The sequence below is a fragment of the Centruroides vittatus genome, unplaced genomic scaffold (assembly GCF_030686945.1).
Source record: "Centruroides vittatus isolate TY-2023 unplaced genomic scaffold, ASM3068694v2 contig_1112, whole genome shotgun sequence".
Lineage (NCBI taxonomy): Eukaryota > Metazoa > Arthropoda > Arachnida > Scorpiones > Buthidae > Centruroides > Centruroides vittatus.
Genome location: NW_027120714.1, coordinates 255,820 through 274,730, shown reverse-complemented (window position 1 = coordinate 274,730; position 18,911 = coordinate 255,820). Strand labels below are relative to the sequence as shown.

The 18,911-nt window shown below is 34.3% G+C and overlaps 1 protein-coding gene across 1 annotated transcript; it reads right to left on the bottom strand.

The window, feature by feature from the left end:
- Positions 1–4,261: 4,261 nt before the first annotated feature.
- On the bottom strand, positions 4,262–17,791 carry LOC136976639 (divergent protein kinase domain 2A). The gene is made up of 3 exons (XM_067271987.1): positions 17,087–17,791; positions 15,639–15,939; positions 4,262–4,702 (listed from the first exon to the last, which is right to left on the bottom strand). Exons 1-3 carry the CDS (start codon positions 17,687–17,689, stop codon positions 4,395–4,397), a joined length of 1,212 nt encoding a protein of 403 aa, XP_067128088.1. The 5' UTR covers positions 17,690–17,791; the 3' UTR covers positions 4,262–4,394.
- Between the last annotated feature and the right edge of the window lie 1,120 nt (positions 17,792–18,911).

Here is an 18,911-nt window from a genome sequence, read left to right as displayed (position 1 = left end):
AACACTTACCCGATCATTCGATTCATGATGCCAGACTTAACATTCACGCGGACGCAACTTTGCCCTAGTGTGAGATCCTTAATCAGTTCCGGATTCTGAATTAGAAAGGATCGGCTCAATCGAATTTTGTTTTCGTACGAGTAATAAATCTTCACCTGTTCCGATTATCTTTCCATATTAAACAACGTTGTATATCGGCATTAACGGATACAAAAAGGGGAATACTTCCCTTTTTTGTAGCATTTTTATTGTCTCTTGTATTATTTAATTTTTGAAGTATTGTAATATGTGCATTTCCCTAATTATTATTTCTTCCGATTAAAAAAAAAATATATATATATATATATATATAATTTAACTCTTTCCGCCCTGTGGGCACTAAGAGGGCCTCTTTTAGTAGGCCCATTATGGGTTCGGCCAGGCCCACAATGGGGCGACCGGGTGGTGAGGGACGGGGCCCGACATATCCGAACGGACCACCCCCCGAAAAATTCCTGGGGATTATTCGACCCGTTCGGATTCGATCCCGGGTCCCCCAGAGCGGTAGGCTGCCACCTTGACCGCTCGGCCATCCGGCCGTCCCGATAAATTATATTGGAAATTATACAGTTAGTTATGGTGTAGCCGAGTAATAAATAACAGAATCCTGTTAATCGTCGGCTTTGATAAAAATTTTAAAAAGTTTATTAATTACAGTTAACATCGATAGTTTCCAAAGAAACAATTGTACACACTTACTAAGAAAATACAAAGACACTTGGGATTACCCGTAACAATATCACCAATTGGCCCCCACGTACCGACAAAACAAAAGACTTATTCTAACTTATGTCTACCTTAACTATAGTTTAACTAAATTTAGTAAAGGGCCCTAGAGCAAGATAAGGTTGATAAGAATTATACAGGAATTGTTAGAATGAAAAAGTTCAAAGGGGTGACTGGCAATAATCAAAAAAAAAAACCTCGGATCCGTTCCTTAATAATTGCCTCTGTTACGTGCTCATCCTGCTTTCCTCTCTCCCCGAAAAATCTTTCCTTTCGTTCCAATCTCCCTCTCTCCTCTGCCAGTAAACCCTCGACCGATCGGGTGTCACCCTCTTTTGTTTTATTACAGTTCAGACCACATGGGTTAACTAACTACAGTGTGGTTAAGTAAACAGAAGCCGGAAGTACAGTTTTTATCGCAGGAAGATAGTATAAGGAAAGTAAAGAAAAGAAAAATAAATAGCAAGGCTTAATAAAGCCGCAATGGGTTAGTTTACACGATAAATTTGTGATTTTTATGGTTATTTTTGACTTTCAATATTAACTGTATAATGTTACGGCAGTTGTATCATCTTCGTAATACTTAATAAATATATAACTACTAATGTACAATTATGTGTTATTTATTGAAAATTTGATTGTGAATTTGCCATATTCACTGAAACAATTTCTATAGTTATATCACAAAAAAGAATTGCGATTAATTAAAGCAATTGTAATTAAGGGTTCAAAAATGCAGGCAAAATTAAATAATAAATAAATAAATAAATAAATAAAAATTACTACAAATAATCATAAAACCTGAAAGTAAATTAATACTAAATGAATTAAACCTAAAAATAATAATTAAAACCCGGACCATTACGCCGAAATCGAAACTAAAAGTAAAACCAAAATTAATTAATTAGTTAAAATAAAAATCAAATCAATTGAAAATTAAAACAATGTTTTTAAAATCCGTTTAAAAGTTGTTTGGAAATTTTCAAATTGTAAATGAAATTAATTTTTACCGGTAAATTGACTTTATTTGTATTCGGCGATAACGGAACATTTTGCTTTTAATATATGTAATAAAATAACAATAAATATATACAGACAGATTTGTAAAACTGCCAGGTTTTGTCTCGTTAAGTTCGACCATCGACAGAACATTAGATACAAAGACCCTGGTAAGACTCTGACAATAGCTGAGGTTGAGGCCGAAGTTTTAAACGCGAAAACGTGTACGTCGGACGTTCGGCGCCGCTTTCCTGTAAGCCCAGAAGTTTGACAATGGCGTTTGGAACGTCGATCATGATTCCACTGACTTTCCAAACGCCATTGTCAAACTTCTAGGCTTACGGGAAAGCGGCGCCGAACGTCCGACGTACACGTTTTCGCGTATAAAACTTCGGCTTCAACCTCGCTATTGTTACTGGCTCCAGCGGCACAGTATTTGCATTTTCTTGACCGTACGCTTTCTATCAAATGCCTGTTACTTCCCGTAGGAAAAACCGTGCCCGCTTGTATGCTATCTTCCCACCAGAAATCTTCAACATCATCTCTAAAAAAATGAGTCTTTAGCGAACAAGCAAACTGACCGTGGAAGCTACATCAATAGCACATCGGCATTCTACAATAGGAAAAAAACAAGCATAATTAATCAATTTAATGGCATAGTTCAGTACGGGGTCAAAAAATTAAGTAAAACACGTGACGATTCAAGGCGATTGCACGGCGTGTCGTAAACAACCAAGTAAAGGGCAGTTCTGTCTAGAAAAATTACAAATTGACCAAACAATACCCGTTAAATTCTGAATAAAGCAGAAAAACTATAGGCCTACAAGTATCTGAATGTATAAATGGTAGTGCTACAAATAGGCTACCATTTACTCCATCCGATACTTTCTTTTCTTCACCCACATAAAACGTTTTTGGTTTGCCATACACCAGCGGCCCAAATACTTCCGAGAAAAGCTGGATTTATTACTTTCGTCAAATACACTTTTGATATTGCGCCTATTTCCTTTCTTCGAATTGCCAGGCTGAATTGTATACGCTCAATAAATGTGTCCGCTCGAAACTCAGAAAACGCGCGCCATATTTTTGGTTGATAAACGATAGCTCATTTTAGTTAAATAAAATAGTGTTGCCAACCGCGACCAATTAAAAATAATCAATTTTTAATGCAAAAATTGCTAAAGTGCTACATTAACATCGAAAAAAGTTTGTTTTCTGTAACTAGAGGAAATAGGCCGTTCCTGTAAATGGGCAACGTAGAAACTTTTTCAGCAAGTTTCTTTTCGCCGCAAGAAGCGAAGTTATTCGTTAATAAATTATTAAACGTTAAAAATTGTCACAAATATGTAAAAATTTGTAATTATTATTATTAATTTCAAACAATCATAATATTTCTTTACAATTTTCTCGAATAACGCGATATATGTACAGTACTGTACGGTACACAAAGTAAGCGTAAACTCCCCAACGGCTGCATAATTTTAATTCGCATTCGGTCGCAGCCATGTGAGGACATTCGTAATTCATCATCCTACATACATTCTTCGGATGTCTCTAAGCGAAAATTAAAATTATGCCGAGCAATTGACCGTAAAAACAATTTGTTTTATACATCCAGAATAAGAAAATGCTCTGACAAATGTTCTTTCGATGGTCAAAAGCTCTTTCATTAGTCAAAATTCATCACCACCGAAATTCCATTGAAGAGGGCTAAAATGTTCAATTCTTAAAAAAAAACCCCACAAATTTTTTCAAACGCATCATTTTTACAGGTTTTATACTAAATTGTTACAAAAATATTTCATGATTTTTTGTTTTAATTGAAAAGCATTTTGCAAAATTTTAAGAATTAAAATTACAAATAAAATCTATTTTCAAATTGAAACTTTTGCACACTTAATACACACAAACTTCCATACGTTGGAACTTTTTTAAAACTCTTTCCGCCCTGTGGGCACTAAGAGAGCCTCTTGTAGCAAGCCCGTTATGGGTTCTGCCAGGCCCACAATGGGGCGGCCGGGTGGTGAGAGATGGGGCCCGGCGTATCCGGACGGACCACCCGTCCGGATTCGATCCCGGGTCTTTCAGAGCGGTAGGCTGCCACCTTGACCGCTCGGCCATCCGGCTTGTGTCCGCCATCTAGTAATTCAACAGAACGGCCGTAGCCGCTTTGTCACCGTGGTGGTCTCGCAGAACCGGCGATATCATAATCGCGATTTATTCGGGTTACACTTTCTAAACGCTCCGGTGTTACCTGTAACACGGGTTAGAATTTCCAAACGTGCCCTAAACCACTCGTACACACTGGAGAGTAGAGGACCATACCGCAAATAAATGCTACTCGACGTGAAAGTGTCTGCAAACAGCATTCTTCGTCCGGTTATACTTCCTACTTTTGAAGTCGTTTCACTTAAATAACGTACAAGAGCCGCAACGACCCTGATTTCTCATTTTTATCACGAGAAGTAATTACACGAAATAGTCTACTAACGTGTAATTATCGTCAAGGACATTTTATTTAAATATTTAAAATTTAAGGTATATATTATGTACAAATGATTTTTTTTACAGAAAAGATTTAAAGTGATATTTAAACTCTGGTAGACGATATCACAGATCGTTAGCGTATATTACAAGAGCGACTGCATGGTCTGCAATAGCTTTGGAACCACTTCGAAGCGACCCCCTTCGACTTCGGGCATCGAACACTGAGATAACAAATAGGACAAATTCGTCGTTCTGTCCACGTCGGGGGGAATATCGTGTAAAAAACCTCGGGGAGAATAATAAGAATCTGGTGTTAAAATACCCTTGCATATTACGTAATAGTTATGATCGGCCACCAGCCTGGAGCACAGGTCTTCTTCGGAAAAACTCAGACAGTCTTTACATCCTTCGCCCCAATTTGTATGGAAAACGTTCCAATTCGGCGGTTTATCTACAATATAATTAAATAGAAAAAAAAATCATTGTCTGTCGATTAAGTTCATGCGTCATTTGATGAAAATTTATTAATTTTAACAACATTCTATTTTAATTTCTTAGCAATAAACATGCTAAACATTTGAAATGATTAAACTACAAGAATTCCTTATCGGGTATGCGTAACTTATACGGTACGTGATATACGAGGTGGGCCATACGTATATCCGGCAGGAAAATACTTTAGTTTTTGAACAGTTCGTTAGAGGACATTTGTGTGTTGCAGTTTCATGAAGGGATAGTTGGCGTTCGAAAAGCGTTTGACCACCTCGAACGAGTATTTGGTGCCAAATTGATGGCCCCGGACGCACCAGAAAATGCTGGGAGGTATCGAAAGGTCACCGCACAACCCCGATTAAATCTCCTTAGACCGTATTTAGTTGTCCCCGTATTGCAAAGTTCGTGTCTTACGGATTCTTCTGGAGCTCATCCTGGACGCGACAAAAGGAATTTTAAAAGTATTCAGATAACGTATTGCTGACAAATTTTACGGAAGTCCACGGAACTTGATTGTGTCCGAAGGTAAACATTTAGAAAACTGTACTTACGCCCATCTACTACTAAATTAATTGTGGTTAATTCGAATTGAATCGTATTTATACTTTTGGAACGATTTCTCTGCGGGGACATACCCAATCCATGGACTGTACTGTTAAACCCTCGACTTTACGGACTCCGATTAACCCGATCGGCAAAATTGTTTTCTTTCTTCCGCACTGTACCAATTTATTACTTCATTGCTCTGCTAATCCTTTACGGTCTAATTGTAAACACGTACGCAAGCGTACAGGGCACTCTTTCTCCTAAACAATTCTTTTATACAAAATAATAATAGTAAATAATATATGTACAGTACACATAATAATAAATACAGTATCGAGTTATTAATTACGTAGTGACACTTAGGCAATTTACAAATTCGTCTTAGGTAAAGGTCTACGGTCCGCATTACTTACGTAACTCGGGGTATTAGGCCGCGACTCCACTAGCCGTAAAAGGGCCGTAAAACCCCTCACCGTAAAAGCTTTTAATCACGTGACCATGATATTTTACGCCTGAGCAGGTCGTAAAACCAACGTAAAAGCGAGTTGAGCAGTGTTCAACTCGCTTTTACGTTGGTTTTACGACCTGCTCAGGCGTAAAAGCTTTTACGGTGAGGGGTTTTACGGCCCTTTTATGGCTAGTGGAGTCGCGGCCTTACTGTAGCAGAATGGTACTTTTGTGTACGGAATAATTGTTAGCCGACGCATTCTACTCCATTTTAGCATTTAGTAATGGAAATATGGTGATCGTTTCCCTCGTATTTACCGTTAAAATAAGGCTGTTTGTCTCTCCTATCTCCCATAAAGTTCGTTTTTTACTTGAACGTGAACAGCCGTTGGTGAGGATCTACCATCTGCTGGAGATGGCGCCCACAACCAAAGACAATCGACCTTAAATTTAAAAAGTACTTGTAACGGGGCCACTAGCCAGCGCGTTACCTACACAAATGAACAAATTTATAAGATTTTCGTAAAACACACCTCGTTGCAATCTGTTTTACAATGGCTTTTCGGAAATTTTTTAAAACAAGGATAAGCCACTACCACCACCTTTGGCTAAAACTGCCTGCGGTGTTTAGAAACACGCTCCTACAAGAGATAAAAATACTAATTTAAAAAATGGGCCCGAAAAAATCTCCAGCCCGAGGCATCCCAGAAAGTTACGTCAGCCCCTGCCTGCGGGCCAATTCTTTAATATGTATTTATGCAATATATTACTGTAATTAATTTCGTATTTTCTTTTCATTTCTGGCGCAGATAAAGCAACATAATTATTAGTGCAAACGTTTTACCCATTGGCTAATTTTAATTAGAAATTCCCAACAACAATTTTTCCTAATAATGAAACTTTATTATAATAAAATCTTGTCTTGCTTTTAATTAAAATGCAATTGTTTTAACATTATAATATTTCTGATTAAATAATCAAATAATTTTAAATTATTTTTTGTATAATATAAAAAGTGTGAAACAAATTTTAAAACATTAGACATACAAGAGTTTTACTGATTAAATAGCATGCAAAGATAATATTTTCCTAAAAATTAGCCCTCTAAATTTAAATATGTAAATGTATCTTTTGCAGCCCTAATGTAGGTACATCTGTGTTAAAAAATAAGAGAGTTAAGAGAAAATTTAAATATGCATGTCCAGTGAAGCCGTTCAATTGTAAGCACAAATATACTTACAACAGAATGGCTTCTCCCACTAATACAAATCTACAGTATACTGTAGAGTGGCTTCTCTTTAATAATTGTTATTCATTTAATGTAAAAGTTAATCCTCTGAAACATATATTTGGATCCAAACTATTACAATAAAACAATATTCTAAAGGTAATTAAACATGTTGCTTCTCATTTACTTAAAGTTTAATTCAGTTTTCCTATCTTCAATATTTATTGTTAAATGACTAAGTTAGTTTGTACACACAATTATGATGTCGGCAAAGTAGTCGATCGATAGGCATTAAGTTTGTCTTCGTATAAAACACGAGTGCGACCGAATTTTCCTTATTCGTATTCAAATATGCCGGCAATTTTGAAATTTAATCGTCTAATAAGAAGTTAAAAACATTTGCTGTCAGAAAAAAAAAACCATTCTTTACATTTGATAAACAATAAAAAATTAATACAAACTTTACTTAACAGGAAATTTTATATGATAAAAAATTATATAACACACAAAAACATTTATTAAACTGCAAATTTACATTAATTAAATTAATTTTACTATTCATCAAACAAAATATAAATAATATTTGTATAAGATTTTCATGTAGCAGACAGAGGCACCAAATAACCATCCTATTAGCTTTTGTTATTTCATTCGATTAATAAACAAATACAGTTAAAAGCTGAGGTTTATAAATTATATTTTAAATAATTTACAAGTAAACAGTTATTCGGATATTTAAATAGAAGGGATGTACCCTCCTACTTACTGCAAGGAATACTATGGAATTGAATATTTAATCCTGCATGCCTGTCCTCGTACAGGCATTCCAAGACGTTCAAAAAATAGCCAAACTAAAAATTCTGAACACAGTGAGCATTTGCAAGTCTTCTAAGATATCGGAGTAGGAATTTTAAGTTTAAGTACGTCAACACTTTAAACAAAGACAGAAGGCTTTCAAGAAGAATGTCGTTTTAAATAAGAATGGTCCACTTCAAGATGATTGGCAAAAACACCGAGATAGAAAGTACATGATATATTGGTGAGCGTGTCACTTGTTGGATCCTGAATATAATAAGAAGGATAGTTTTGCACAACTTGGTGACAAAGTTTCAAATTCACAAAAGTGATCTGCGCCATCAACCAGTTTCTTGGAGAAAAGAAGCATTTCTTCAACAGTATTATCAGAGATTTCTTTGAAAGGTTACACAAAAGACAAAACTGAATATACTAGAACAATGGCATCCAAATTTTTTGACTGGCAGACAAAACTGCACATAAGTCACAAGTAGGTGATCACAAATATTTTTTATATTCCTTATATACATAAAAGACCTTAATCTACCATATATAAGTGAAGTGTCAAATATGCTTGCAGGACAGATTAACTCATACCTTGAGTCAGATTAGGCATGGGGGCTGTAGTTTTGGCACCAATGCTCTAGAAGATTGCCTTAAAACTAGAAGTGGAAAGCATATTACAAAGTTGTATGACTTAAAGACAGAATGACAAAACACCATAAAACTTGCATGAATGACTGTTACAGTTTATTTACCTGAGCACCAAGACAGACAAACAATACGTTGATGTGAACCAACATAATAAAAGCTACATCAGCAAGGCAGAAAAGAACAGAACTGAAGAAATCTGACAAGTTATTGACAAAAGGAAAAATTTTTGCCAAGCACTAAAGTGTCTTGCTCAACAATACCTAATGTTGAGAGAAATTGGCAGCTGCAAAGCCATTCATAAGATATTGGGAATTCTGTTCTACAGTTCCTCAATCCATGTTATCTTCATCAATATAAGAAATGCAAATGAACTGCCAAAGATAGATACAAGATGAATTTCAAAAAGATAAATGAGCCAAAAGAACACTGAAAGAAACAAAAGTTTGACTACAATTTTCAACAACTTGATTGGCAATTATTATCTAAAAAGTGTAAATGAATTAAAAGATCTGCTTATGTGAAATTGCCAGCTGGTATGAATTTTCCAAGATTGAGACTTATTCGATACTACATTAATCAAAATGGCCATGGATATTTCCGCAAGCAAAAGTTTACCATGTGCTCTTGCAAACTGAGTTACTTTATACTGTTTATTTGATTACTGTGAAAAGTATTTCAATGTCAATTGGTTCTCTGACCAACAGCAGCACATTGCATTCAAATGGTTTAAACTGTTTTGTTTGCAATTATACTTTCCTTTTCTTACATTGTTACAAATCATTTAAAAACATTTCAATTTTTAGAGTTATGTTAGATTCTTTAATATTAATTAGCCTTACTATTGCAACAGTCTTGCAAACATATGCCCAGAAATGCCATGATAATAAACAAAATATCTTTAAAGTTATAATATTACAAAGATGACAATACTACTTTTTAAATATTTGACAAATCTCTGATACAAGTTCCTTGTTATATTGTAAAGTCAGAATATTTGAAACAACTAATTTTTTTGGAATTTTTTCATAAGTTATTTTTCATTCTACTATTTATTAGCACAGGTGACTTGAATGGAATTTCAAATAGATTGGAGTCCATTTTGAAACAATTAATTTTTAATTTTACATTAAGATTTAGAAGGTTTGCAGGATTGACCTCAAATGACAACAATTTTGAAACAGCTCCTTAGGAAGCGAAGTGCAATTCTGAAGTCCTCGTTGAGGAAGAAGAGTATATGTATGTAGATTGCTATGTTTTTAATAATCCAAACTGTAGTGCCTTCTAGTCACACAATTCTTTAAGTGTTATAATCTACTACTTTACCCTTTTTGTATTTAAAACAGATGAGCTTACACCGTTAAGCTTCATTTCAAATTTTCATTAACTAATGCATTTTTGTCAGCAATAACTGATTTGAAGGAGCTAGTAACAGCAGCAGTCTTGTGTCTTGATATATATAAACAAACATACTAACAATTCCCTTAACATATTAAAAATAAATGATTTTCCTTACGAAATAAAATATGACTAACAAGCAGTGGCGTAGCATGAGTGTCAGCCGTCTGGGGCAGAGGAAAATTTTGCCACCCCCTTATTTAGGTATTTTTACAAGATATTATTATTTATTGTGAAATTTTGCCGCCCCCATAAGTGCCGCCCGGGGCGAGCCACCCCTGCCGCCCCCACTACGCTACGCCACTGCTAACAACAGAGAAGCAAATTTACCATGCCTAAAACAGATTTCATAATTCTAAATTTGGCAATACAGGTACACTGGCATTTTGTGATACATCTGAGCCAGTGCTTCTCAAACTATGGGCTGCAGCTTCCTAAGGGACAACAAGACCAATCAAGAAGCCATAAAAATGTAAACAATTAAAGTTTTGCTTTTAATTCATTCAATTTAAGTAATAAAAACTGCAATGTAATAAAAATCCATTAATTAAGTCATCCTTTTTATTCTGATAAATGAATTTTGGGCACTTTTTAGCCCCCTCCACCTTTATAATTATTGTATATTATTTTCAGTGTAAATACAATTTGTTTACACAAACCATAAATAATTTGTAACAACGGAACTACACACAAATAGCTAATCTCATATCAAACTAGCAATATAAACAAAGAAATACAATTTGAAATAAAAAAGAAAGAAAAAAATAATAATAAAAGGAATGAACTATTTAGACAAACTGTAATAAGATCAAAAACAATCAAACTGTACAGAAATATAAAAAGCCAGTCAATATAAATAAAATAGGAAAATCTATACAAAAACATATTAAGATAGTAGAAAGCTCAACAGAAATGTTAAAGATGTGGATACCGAGGAGGGACGACGAGGTCAGACCTCTGTCTAATTTCGGCTAACAAGTCAGAGGGACTTGCCCACGAGTCAGAGATGACTTATTTGTCGGTAGGGATCCCGTAGGGACGGGACTACTTTTCATCCGGTCGAGTGTAAGAGGGAAGGTGGAGTCGTGGTAAGGTGATAAGGTGATATTCGAGCAAACAAGACACCATATAACAGGATAACAATAATTTAATGGAAATCAAAATATACATTACAAAAAAAAAAAAAGGGCGGCATATAAAAGCTATATATCCCTACCACACGAGGAGAGAAAGAGAGAGAGCTCACAGAAATAGGTTCCATACCTCTTGGACAATCAGTAATTCAAATATTCTGTTGGTCACGATGATCAAATATATCTTAAAAGGGAAGGGTCGGTAGCACTTGAAGCACAAAAGTCAAAAATATTCCGTAGGCACAAAGGGTAAGATCGCGACTCGATCTAAATCGATGATTGACTCCCCTCAGGGGGTGAAGGAAGCATCTTATATAGCTTTTTGCTGGGAAAGTTGGTCACGTGCATGTGCTTAGGCCATAGGTGTTCCCGGGATTGGAAACAATACGGCGAATTCGGGCGCTAACTATAAACTTAAGTTGCAAGAGGATCTGTCCTCAGCATAAGAACAATGGATAGTTGACAGTTATACAGCCGGGGACGCATATTTTTTCGGCCAGGACCTCTTTTAGGCAGGATGTTTATAATAAGAGAAATTTTTAATTTAATATAGGGAACAATTTATTATAATTCGGATTATATCCTGATATAAGAAAGGGGTAATTATTAATTCAAATATAATTTATTAAAACTTTACGTTCAAGGGGATTTCCAGATCTCACAAAGACAATAAATGTTGTATACAAAATAACATGTACACATAATAAGTTAATAATGAAAGAAGCTATGTAAACAAAACTGGTAGAAAATTAGAAGATGGATTAAAGGAACGTATTTGAACTATATAATATAATTACAAAAACTCTATAATAGCCTACTGCCTAATACCAAAAGTTATAAAATAAACGTGAAAAAATATAAAAATAATCGATAAAGATAATATTTACAAAAAAGAAGATTTAAAGCAAGAGTCCAGAGATCTCCATGAAATCTATAGAAAGCTTTCATGCGTCTGTGAGCTCAAAAGGGTAAATATCAACTTATCATCTTAATTTTGTGTTATTGTGTGAAATTGTTGATTATTGTGTTAAGAAATAAGCACATATATTATACTATATCATACAGTTTTTTTAATAAATGTATTAAAATAAAAAAATATTTTTTCTGTGCGATCCATGGGGTCAGAGACCCTTATCTGACAGGAAAAATGACCCACAGAACAAAAAAGCTTAAGAACCCCTGACATCATATAGTAATAATAAATACTGCTAAATAATGGATTTTAACTATATATTAATTTTTCCAAATTTTATTAACACCACAATGATATAAATGTATGCAGGATATGCATATTAAACTAATGCTATTAACAATTAACATTTTTAAAATAGTGTAAAACGATTAAGAAGTTTTATGACAAGATGTGATAGAAAACTGCTATTTGTAAAATAAAAACTAAACTGTATGTGAAAACTAACGAAAGGAAAAAAAAAATTATGACATATTTTTAATAATTTCAACACTGTAATAAGTTTTAATAAGTTTTAAATTATATTGCAAACTTTTAACTTAAGTTTACATTTGTTATACATAAACAACCACTGGATTACGTCGGGCTACTTTTCTGCAAATATATTTAATTACTAAATAATTTAAATATTTTGGAAGAAAAGAATCGAACTGGAGTGGGACTCAAACCTGCAACTCCTGCTTACCGTGCAGATGCATTGCCTGTTACACTACCCAAGCCTCCAGTCAGATCTCTTCCAGACATATTTAAATATGATACAACCATCTTTGGTTACTATATATATATAAACAAACAACATAACTGGAAATGCATCCGCACAGTAAACAGGGGTTCTGGGTTTGTGTCCCACTCTGGGTCGATTCTTTTCTTCCAGCATATTCAAAATCCAATTATACGAGCACTAAGGTGGCTTTTCTTTTTCGCTAGATTTATTATACCATCAATAAAAAGGAGGACAAGCTTTAGAAAAACTTTTTATTTCTTTGAGTATGCATTTCAGACAATTATGTCCCTTTTCAACTCTCTGTAATGGATTATGAGAAGTGCAGGAGTTGCAACATTAGATAAAATTTGGATGGTGATTATTGATTAACGGGTATAAGTGCAAACCTGACGGTATGGTACATAGTGTTGGAAAAGGATATATTCAAAATTATTTACTAAATATTAATTTAATTATATTTGTTAAATTTAATAAGAGATGGTGCCTAATGCCTCCCCATAGTAACAAATTATTTAGTAATTAATTAAATATAATCACAGAAAAGTTGCCCAATGAAATCTGGTGGTTGTTTGGTTATACTTGTAAACTTTTTTAACAAGAAACAAAAAAAGAAAAAAAGAAGATAAAGGATTTAAAATAAATATTACACTTTAATATATTTAAATTATTGTAATAGTTTTTTATTTTAAAATGTTGTAGAGATTTAGAATTATATTCAATAGTTTTAGTAATATGAAAAAGAAGAAAATAAAATTTAAACATTTAAAACCAAGATTATACTGAATGTAACATAAAAAATAACAACTGATAAAATGAATTGCAAATAGAAATAATTATTTACAGTTTTCATAAAGAAAGTGAATTTATAATTATTGGGCTTTAAATTTGAAAAAATTGTAGACCTATAAATTCCCATTGTTGTCAGTCCGTCTGGCTGTCTTTCCTTAATGTCAAGAACAGAGTTAGATAGATGAAAGACAAGACCAGATATAAAAACCTTAGAGGAAGGAGGCACCAATTAACTATAAAAGAACTTCTGATGTAAACTAGAAGTCACATGTGACTTCCAGTTTCATTAGAAGTCAATTCAAAACTTTTCCCCTGAATAAATATCCAGCATGACTCTATTGTTAAAGTAAAAGCATGATGTACAGGGGCAAGCCACTACCAATAATTTGAGGTGGAGAGTATATATTTTAAATTAAATAAATTAAAAATATGATTTAAAATTGCAGCCTGGCATTGTGACGATGTCACAATAAATAATTGCTTGCTGCAAATCAATTTTAGTGCAAAAAAAGGACCTAATAGACAAAAAGATGCTCAAAATGCAATTCCTAGAATATAATTGTTGCGTAGCTTCCTTCAATGAAACTACCACGTATGTTTATTAAACAATAAATTAATTCAATTTGTATATTTGTGTTAACAAAATGCAAGTATTAATTAATTTATAAAATAATTTATTTGAATATAAGACTACAGAATAAACTAATTATAAACATAAATTCTCAACTTTTGAATTAGATGTAAGACTTTTTATTTAGATTTAGACAGTGCTCTTTTACTAAAGAAATTACTGTCAGTACTTGTATATGGTGACTGAATGTGTAGAACTGCCTTTGCTGAGAACTGTTGGTACTTAAAATTGGCTATCAATACTTTTACACTATCTGCCAGTATGTCATACTAGTGCACAAGTGCAATTGAAAAATAACTAGATTTAGAAAACCTTGGCACCATAAACTTTGAAAAACACTGGTTTAGGCAGTCTATCAAAATGACTAATTATTAAATTTGCCTGCAACATTACGAGTATATGTAAGTACATATTTGAGAACTGTTGTATTATGCAAAACCACTTTATTTGACTGTAAACTAAGTAACTTTTAAAATAGTTGTAAATTAAACATGCATTAAACAGTGCATCAGTAAACTGCAATGTACTAAAACAGGTTCTGATATTTGTGACCAATGAACATTGCATTCATTGAATTTGGTGAACTCTGACAAAGCAATATGGCTGCCTCTACAGTTATGTTATTTACAAATATAAACAGCAACAGAAATCCGATGAATAGCAAACGAACACCACGCTGTCATAAATAATTATTTATGGCAGTGTGGGCATTCATGTTATTAACACCATTTTTATTATTCATATGTATTAACCCAAAGTTATTTTGACAATAAGTCTGCAAATGCCAATACAGCATCTTCTGTTTGCTTCTGCCATTTTCTTAGGGTGCCAGATATGGTAAAAGCTTATTAAACCATTTACCAGAGCATCAGTTATGTTTGTGACTGATGCATACTAGAATGCACCCCTTTGTAATGTATTCTTAGTGGTCAATTTTGGTTAAATATGTCAAATTAATTTATCCAAAAGTAAAACATTTGTATATTAACATATCTACCATCTATAATTTATTTGTTATGAAACAAAAATTGTTAAAATCTTAGAACATAATCTGAAAATTTATTTAAGCGATTTATATTAAATATTTTCTTAAATTTATACAGTGAGATCGTAAAGTCACTCTGCAGTAGGCAGGGAAGTGAGAGGAGCTTTCAGGAATGAAGTCACAGGCAATATAGGCATAGCCCACTGAGAAGAACTTTATGATTGCACTGTAGTTTATATTAGAGAATGTATTTCATTAATTACTATGTCCAAAGTCTCACAAATGCTTAAATTCCTAAAATAATAGACATAACTTGGTATTAATAAATAATTATAATTAATTTTTAGTTTGTTATAATTACAGGTAATTCTCATTTAAGGGTTTTTTTTAAGTCTATTAATTATAGACAATTTTTGTACTATGCACCTCTTTTTTCAGCATACTGTACATACTGTACTAAAGGTCACTACTAGTCACTGCATACAGAGTTTGCTTTAAAATGTTTTTTCCAGGAACCTATCAATCATATTTACTGAGGATAATATAATTTTATAGCATTGAATTAAAAATAAATTAATAAATTTATAAAAATGTTTACCTTGTTGCAATTTTTTCAGATCCACAAAAATAATGTTTTCGACATCTATCATAAAAAGTGTTCCATCTGGCTGAACGGCAAAATTGTCCATGTTAACATCAGTCATGTACATGGCAAAACCTAGCTGATTATGAGTTAATAAATCTGCTATCTGTAACAATTGATATGCCAAATGTAAGCGCTGATCCCAAGTTCCATCTTCGTAATCATGCAACGAATAGCCCACGAATTCCTCGACCACGACACGTCCGCAGGCACCCCAGTATTGCGAAAACGGCCAACCTTCACTTTGTGGAAAAGACTGTAGAGAAAGATTCAAAACATTTTATAAATTAAAACAATTTTCAGAATTTTAAAATAAATAATGAAAAATAATACCTTTTGATAATAACAGTGAAACAGTTAATGCAGAACACGTAAATGGAATGGATCTATGAAAAGTAATTTCATACTTTCCCATCCCTCATACTAATAAAGGTTTGGCACCCAGCAATTTTTCCCATCTTGAGTGAGCTCTTACAAAAACATTATTTACCTACAATGATCATGTCAATATACTATCAAAATTTTGAACTAGCCACCATAGTTATTATACAACACATCTTTTACAGTGAGTAAGCAGGGTTGTCTCAACAGATGAGGCAACAAGGTGACTGCGTCAAATGGCAAAACAAGCAGTCAAAACTGTTCAAATGGATAAATAAAAAATAGGTCAAATACAGTGAAGACATATATGTACTTTAAAATTGTAATAAATGTACTCTATTGCAACCATTCCAAAAGAGGAGGCAGTTTCACCTTAGGTACAGAGTTACCGTCGAGCCAGTGCCGAGTAAGGTCAGATAAATGCTAATGTTTTCAACCCGGTTAATACATTATCTTCAGACACAAACACACTTAAAAGCAATTTTCTTCTTACTTCATTTAGGCCCAAAAATGACCCGTTAACCACATCAAAAACATCAGTATTTCTCCAACCTACACACCATTAAAGACATATCAGTTACTTCATTATTACCACAATATAGCGTATGCAGTAGCGATACAATAGCAATATTTGAAATGCCAAATTTATCATAAAATATCTGTCATAAAAAAGGAATAGTCAATAAACACTGCCTACTGTCAGTTTATGCCTTTAAATCTTGATTTATAACTACTGCAAACTTATTCATAATCAATCCTCACATCTATCCTTAGAATATAATGCTTTTCCTGTAAATGTGATATTTCTGTTCAAGATATTCCAAAATGACAACTAACAAAATCTATAAACTCACACAACCATCAAAGAATAAACAGAATCCCAAAGTAAAGCAATTAATATAGAAATCAGGCATCCGGCGATCATTTTTTTCTACCTCACGTACTCGAGCATTAATTTCCGAAAGATCGGTTCACGCTTTTCTACCGACGTACTAACTTAATCGCGATCCCAATTTACTCACTTCCAGTATCAAGTGTTCGGGATTGACGCTCAGGCCGTACGCCAGCTCGGCCAAAGCCTCCTCGTACGGCGGACCGTCCTTGCCTCCTATTATCCTGTCGTGCAGGTAAGTCAGGAACCTCTCGGAGGGGCACCTGACCGCGTCGGTCAGCCCGCCCAATCGGGCGACCACTTCGGACAGCCTACGGTTCCTGGGAAGATGGGCGCTGCGGGAAACGATTTTTATCACAGCTTCTCTGACATCACAGTCGGATATTCCGGTAGCCACGTTGCATAGGTGACGATCGGTTTCTCTCAGTTCCGAATCGTGGGCTAATTTCTTGGCCACGACCTTGCGATTCCTTACCTGTCCGTAATAGACGTTTTTTTCGTTGAAGAGTCGAGATATTCGGAGTTTGCTGGCGCCGACGAAGTGAAAGTCATTGTGGTAGAAGATGGGGCATATGTTCTGACCGTAGCAAGCGGGACACAGATGAACCGATAAGAAAGCATCCTCCGACGGGTCGATACGAATGGGAAATATTTTTCTCGATAAGTGATACAGGAAAACGCACGTGCATAATATAAAAATAGTCTTCTTCTTGATTATTATTCTAAGGAACATTAATGTCGACTAATGTATTATACGCATAATTACGTTTAAGTCGCTTAGCAAAATTACCATTTAAATCCTCCTTTGCTTAATTATCTCCTGCGACCCCTCTCGGAGAAATGTCTTCTTCTTCTTATATATATATATATATATATATATAAATTTTTTAATTCCATAGCATTTTATGTTATACGAGCGAAAGAAATTTAGATGCTAGCGTTAAAACTATTTTTAATAAAAAGTAATCAGTTTTGCCATCTCTATAAAACATTATGTTGAATGACGTAACAGGTCGGTGGATGGTCGAGAGGTTAGGGTGGCAGCCTACCGCTCCGGGTACCCGCGATCCGATCCAGAAGGGTCGATAAAATTCCAGAAATTTATCGGGAATGATCCGTCCGGATGTCCGGATACGTCGAACACGTTTCTCGAAACCCGTTTTGGGCAGTGTCGAACTGGATGGCTAAAAAGGTCCGCTTAGTGCCCACCGGCGGAAAGAGTTTTAAAAAAGTGGCGTTATCAATTAGCGTGCGCTTAATATAATATAAACAATTGGACAGCCGAATAGCCGAGCGGTCAAAGTGCAGCCTACAGTTCTAGGGGACCCGGGATCGAATCCGGACGGGTCGAAAAATCCCCAGGAATTTTTCGGGGGATAGTCCGTCGGGCCTCGTCCCTCACCACCCGGCCGCCCATTGTGGAATTGGCCGAACCCATAATGGGCTTGCTAAAAAAGAGGCCCTCTTAGTGCCTAGAGGGCGGAAAGAGTTTAAAAAATAATAATAATTGGAGTTTTATCGCTTGACGTCACTAATTAACGACAACAATTAGGCAACCAGTCTTTTCGGTAATTGTTAACGAATTAACAATACACAGGCAATTGTTACCGGAACGGAGATGCCGATTTCGTATTTCTGGTAATTTTCAAGAAAAATTGCTAATATTTTGCCGAGTTTTAAAATTAATAATAAAAGAGTAAGAGAGAGAAAGAAAAATATATCCGTGTGAAGAAAGAAAACAAGAAACCCTTCAACAATCGAAAATAAACTTAAGATTTAATGTTTGAAAAACAACATACAAGAATTGACAATAAATTTCCATCGAAAAAAGCCATTTTTATTAAATTCGTATTACAGGTAAGTCATTTCGTTTAATATAAATATGCTAAAATATATGATCTCCACCTCAAATTAATAGTGTCTTGCCCCTTATATTATACTTTTCCTGTTAGCAA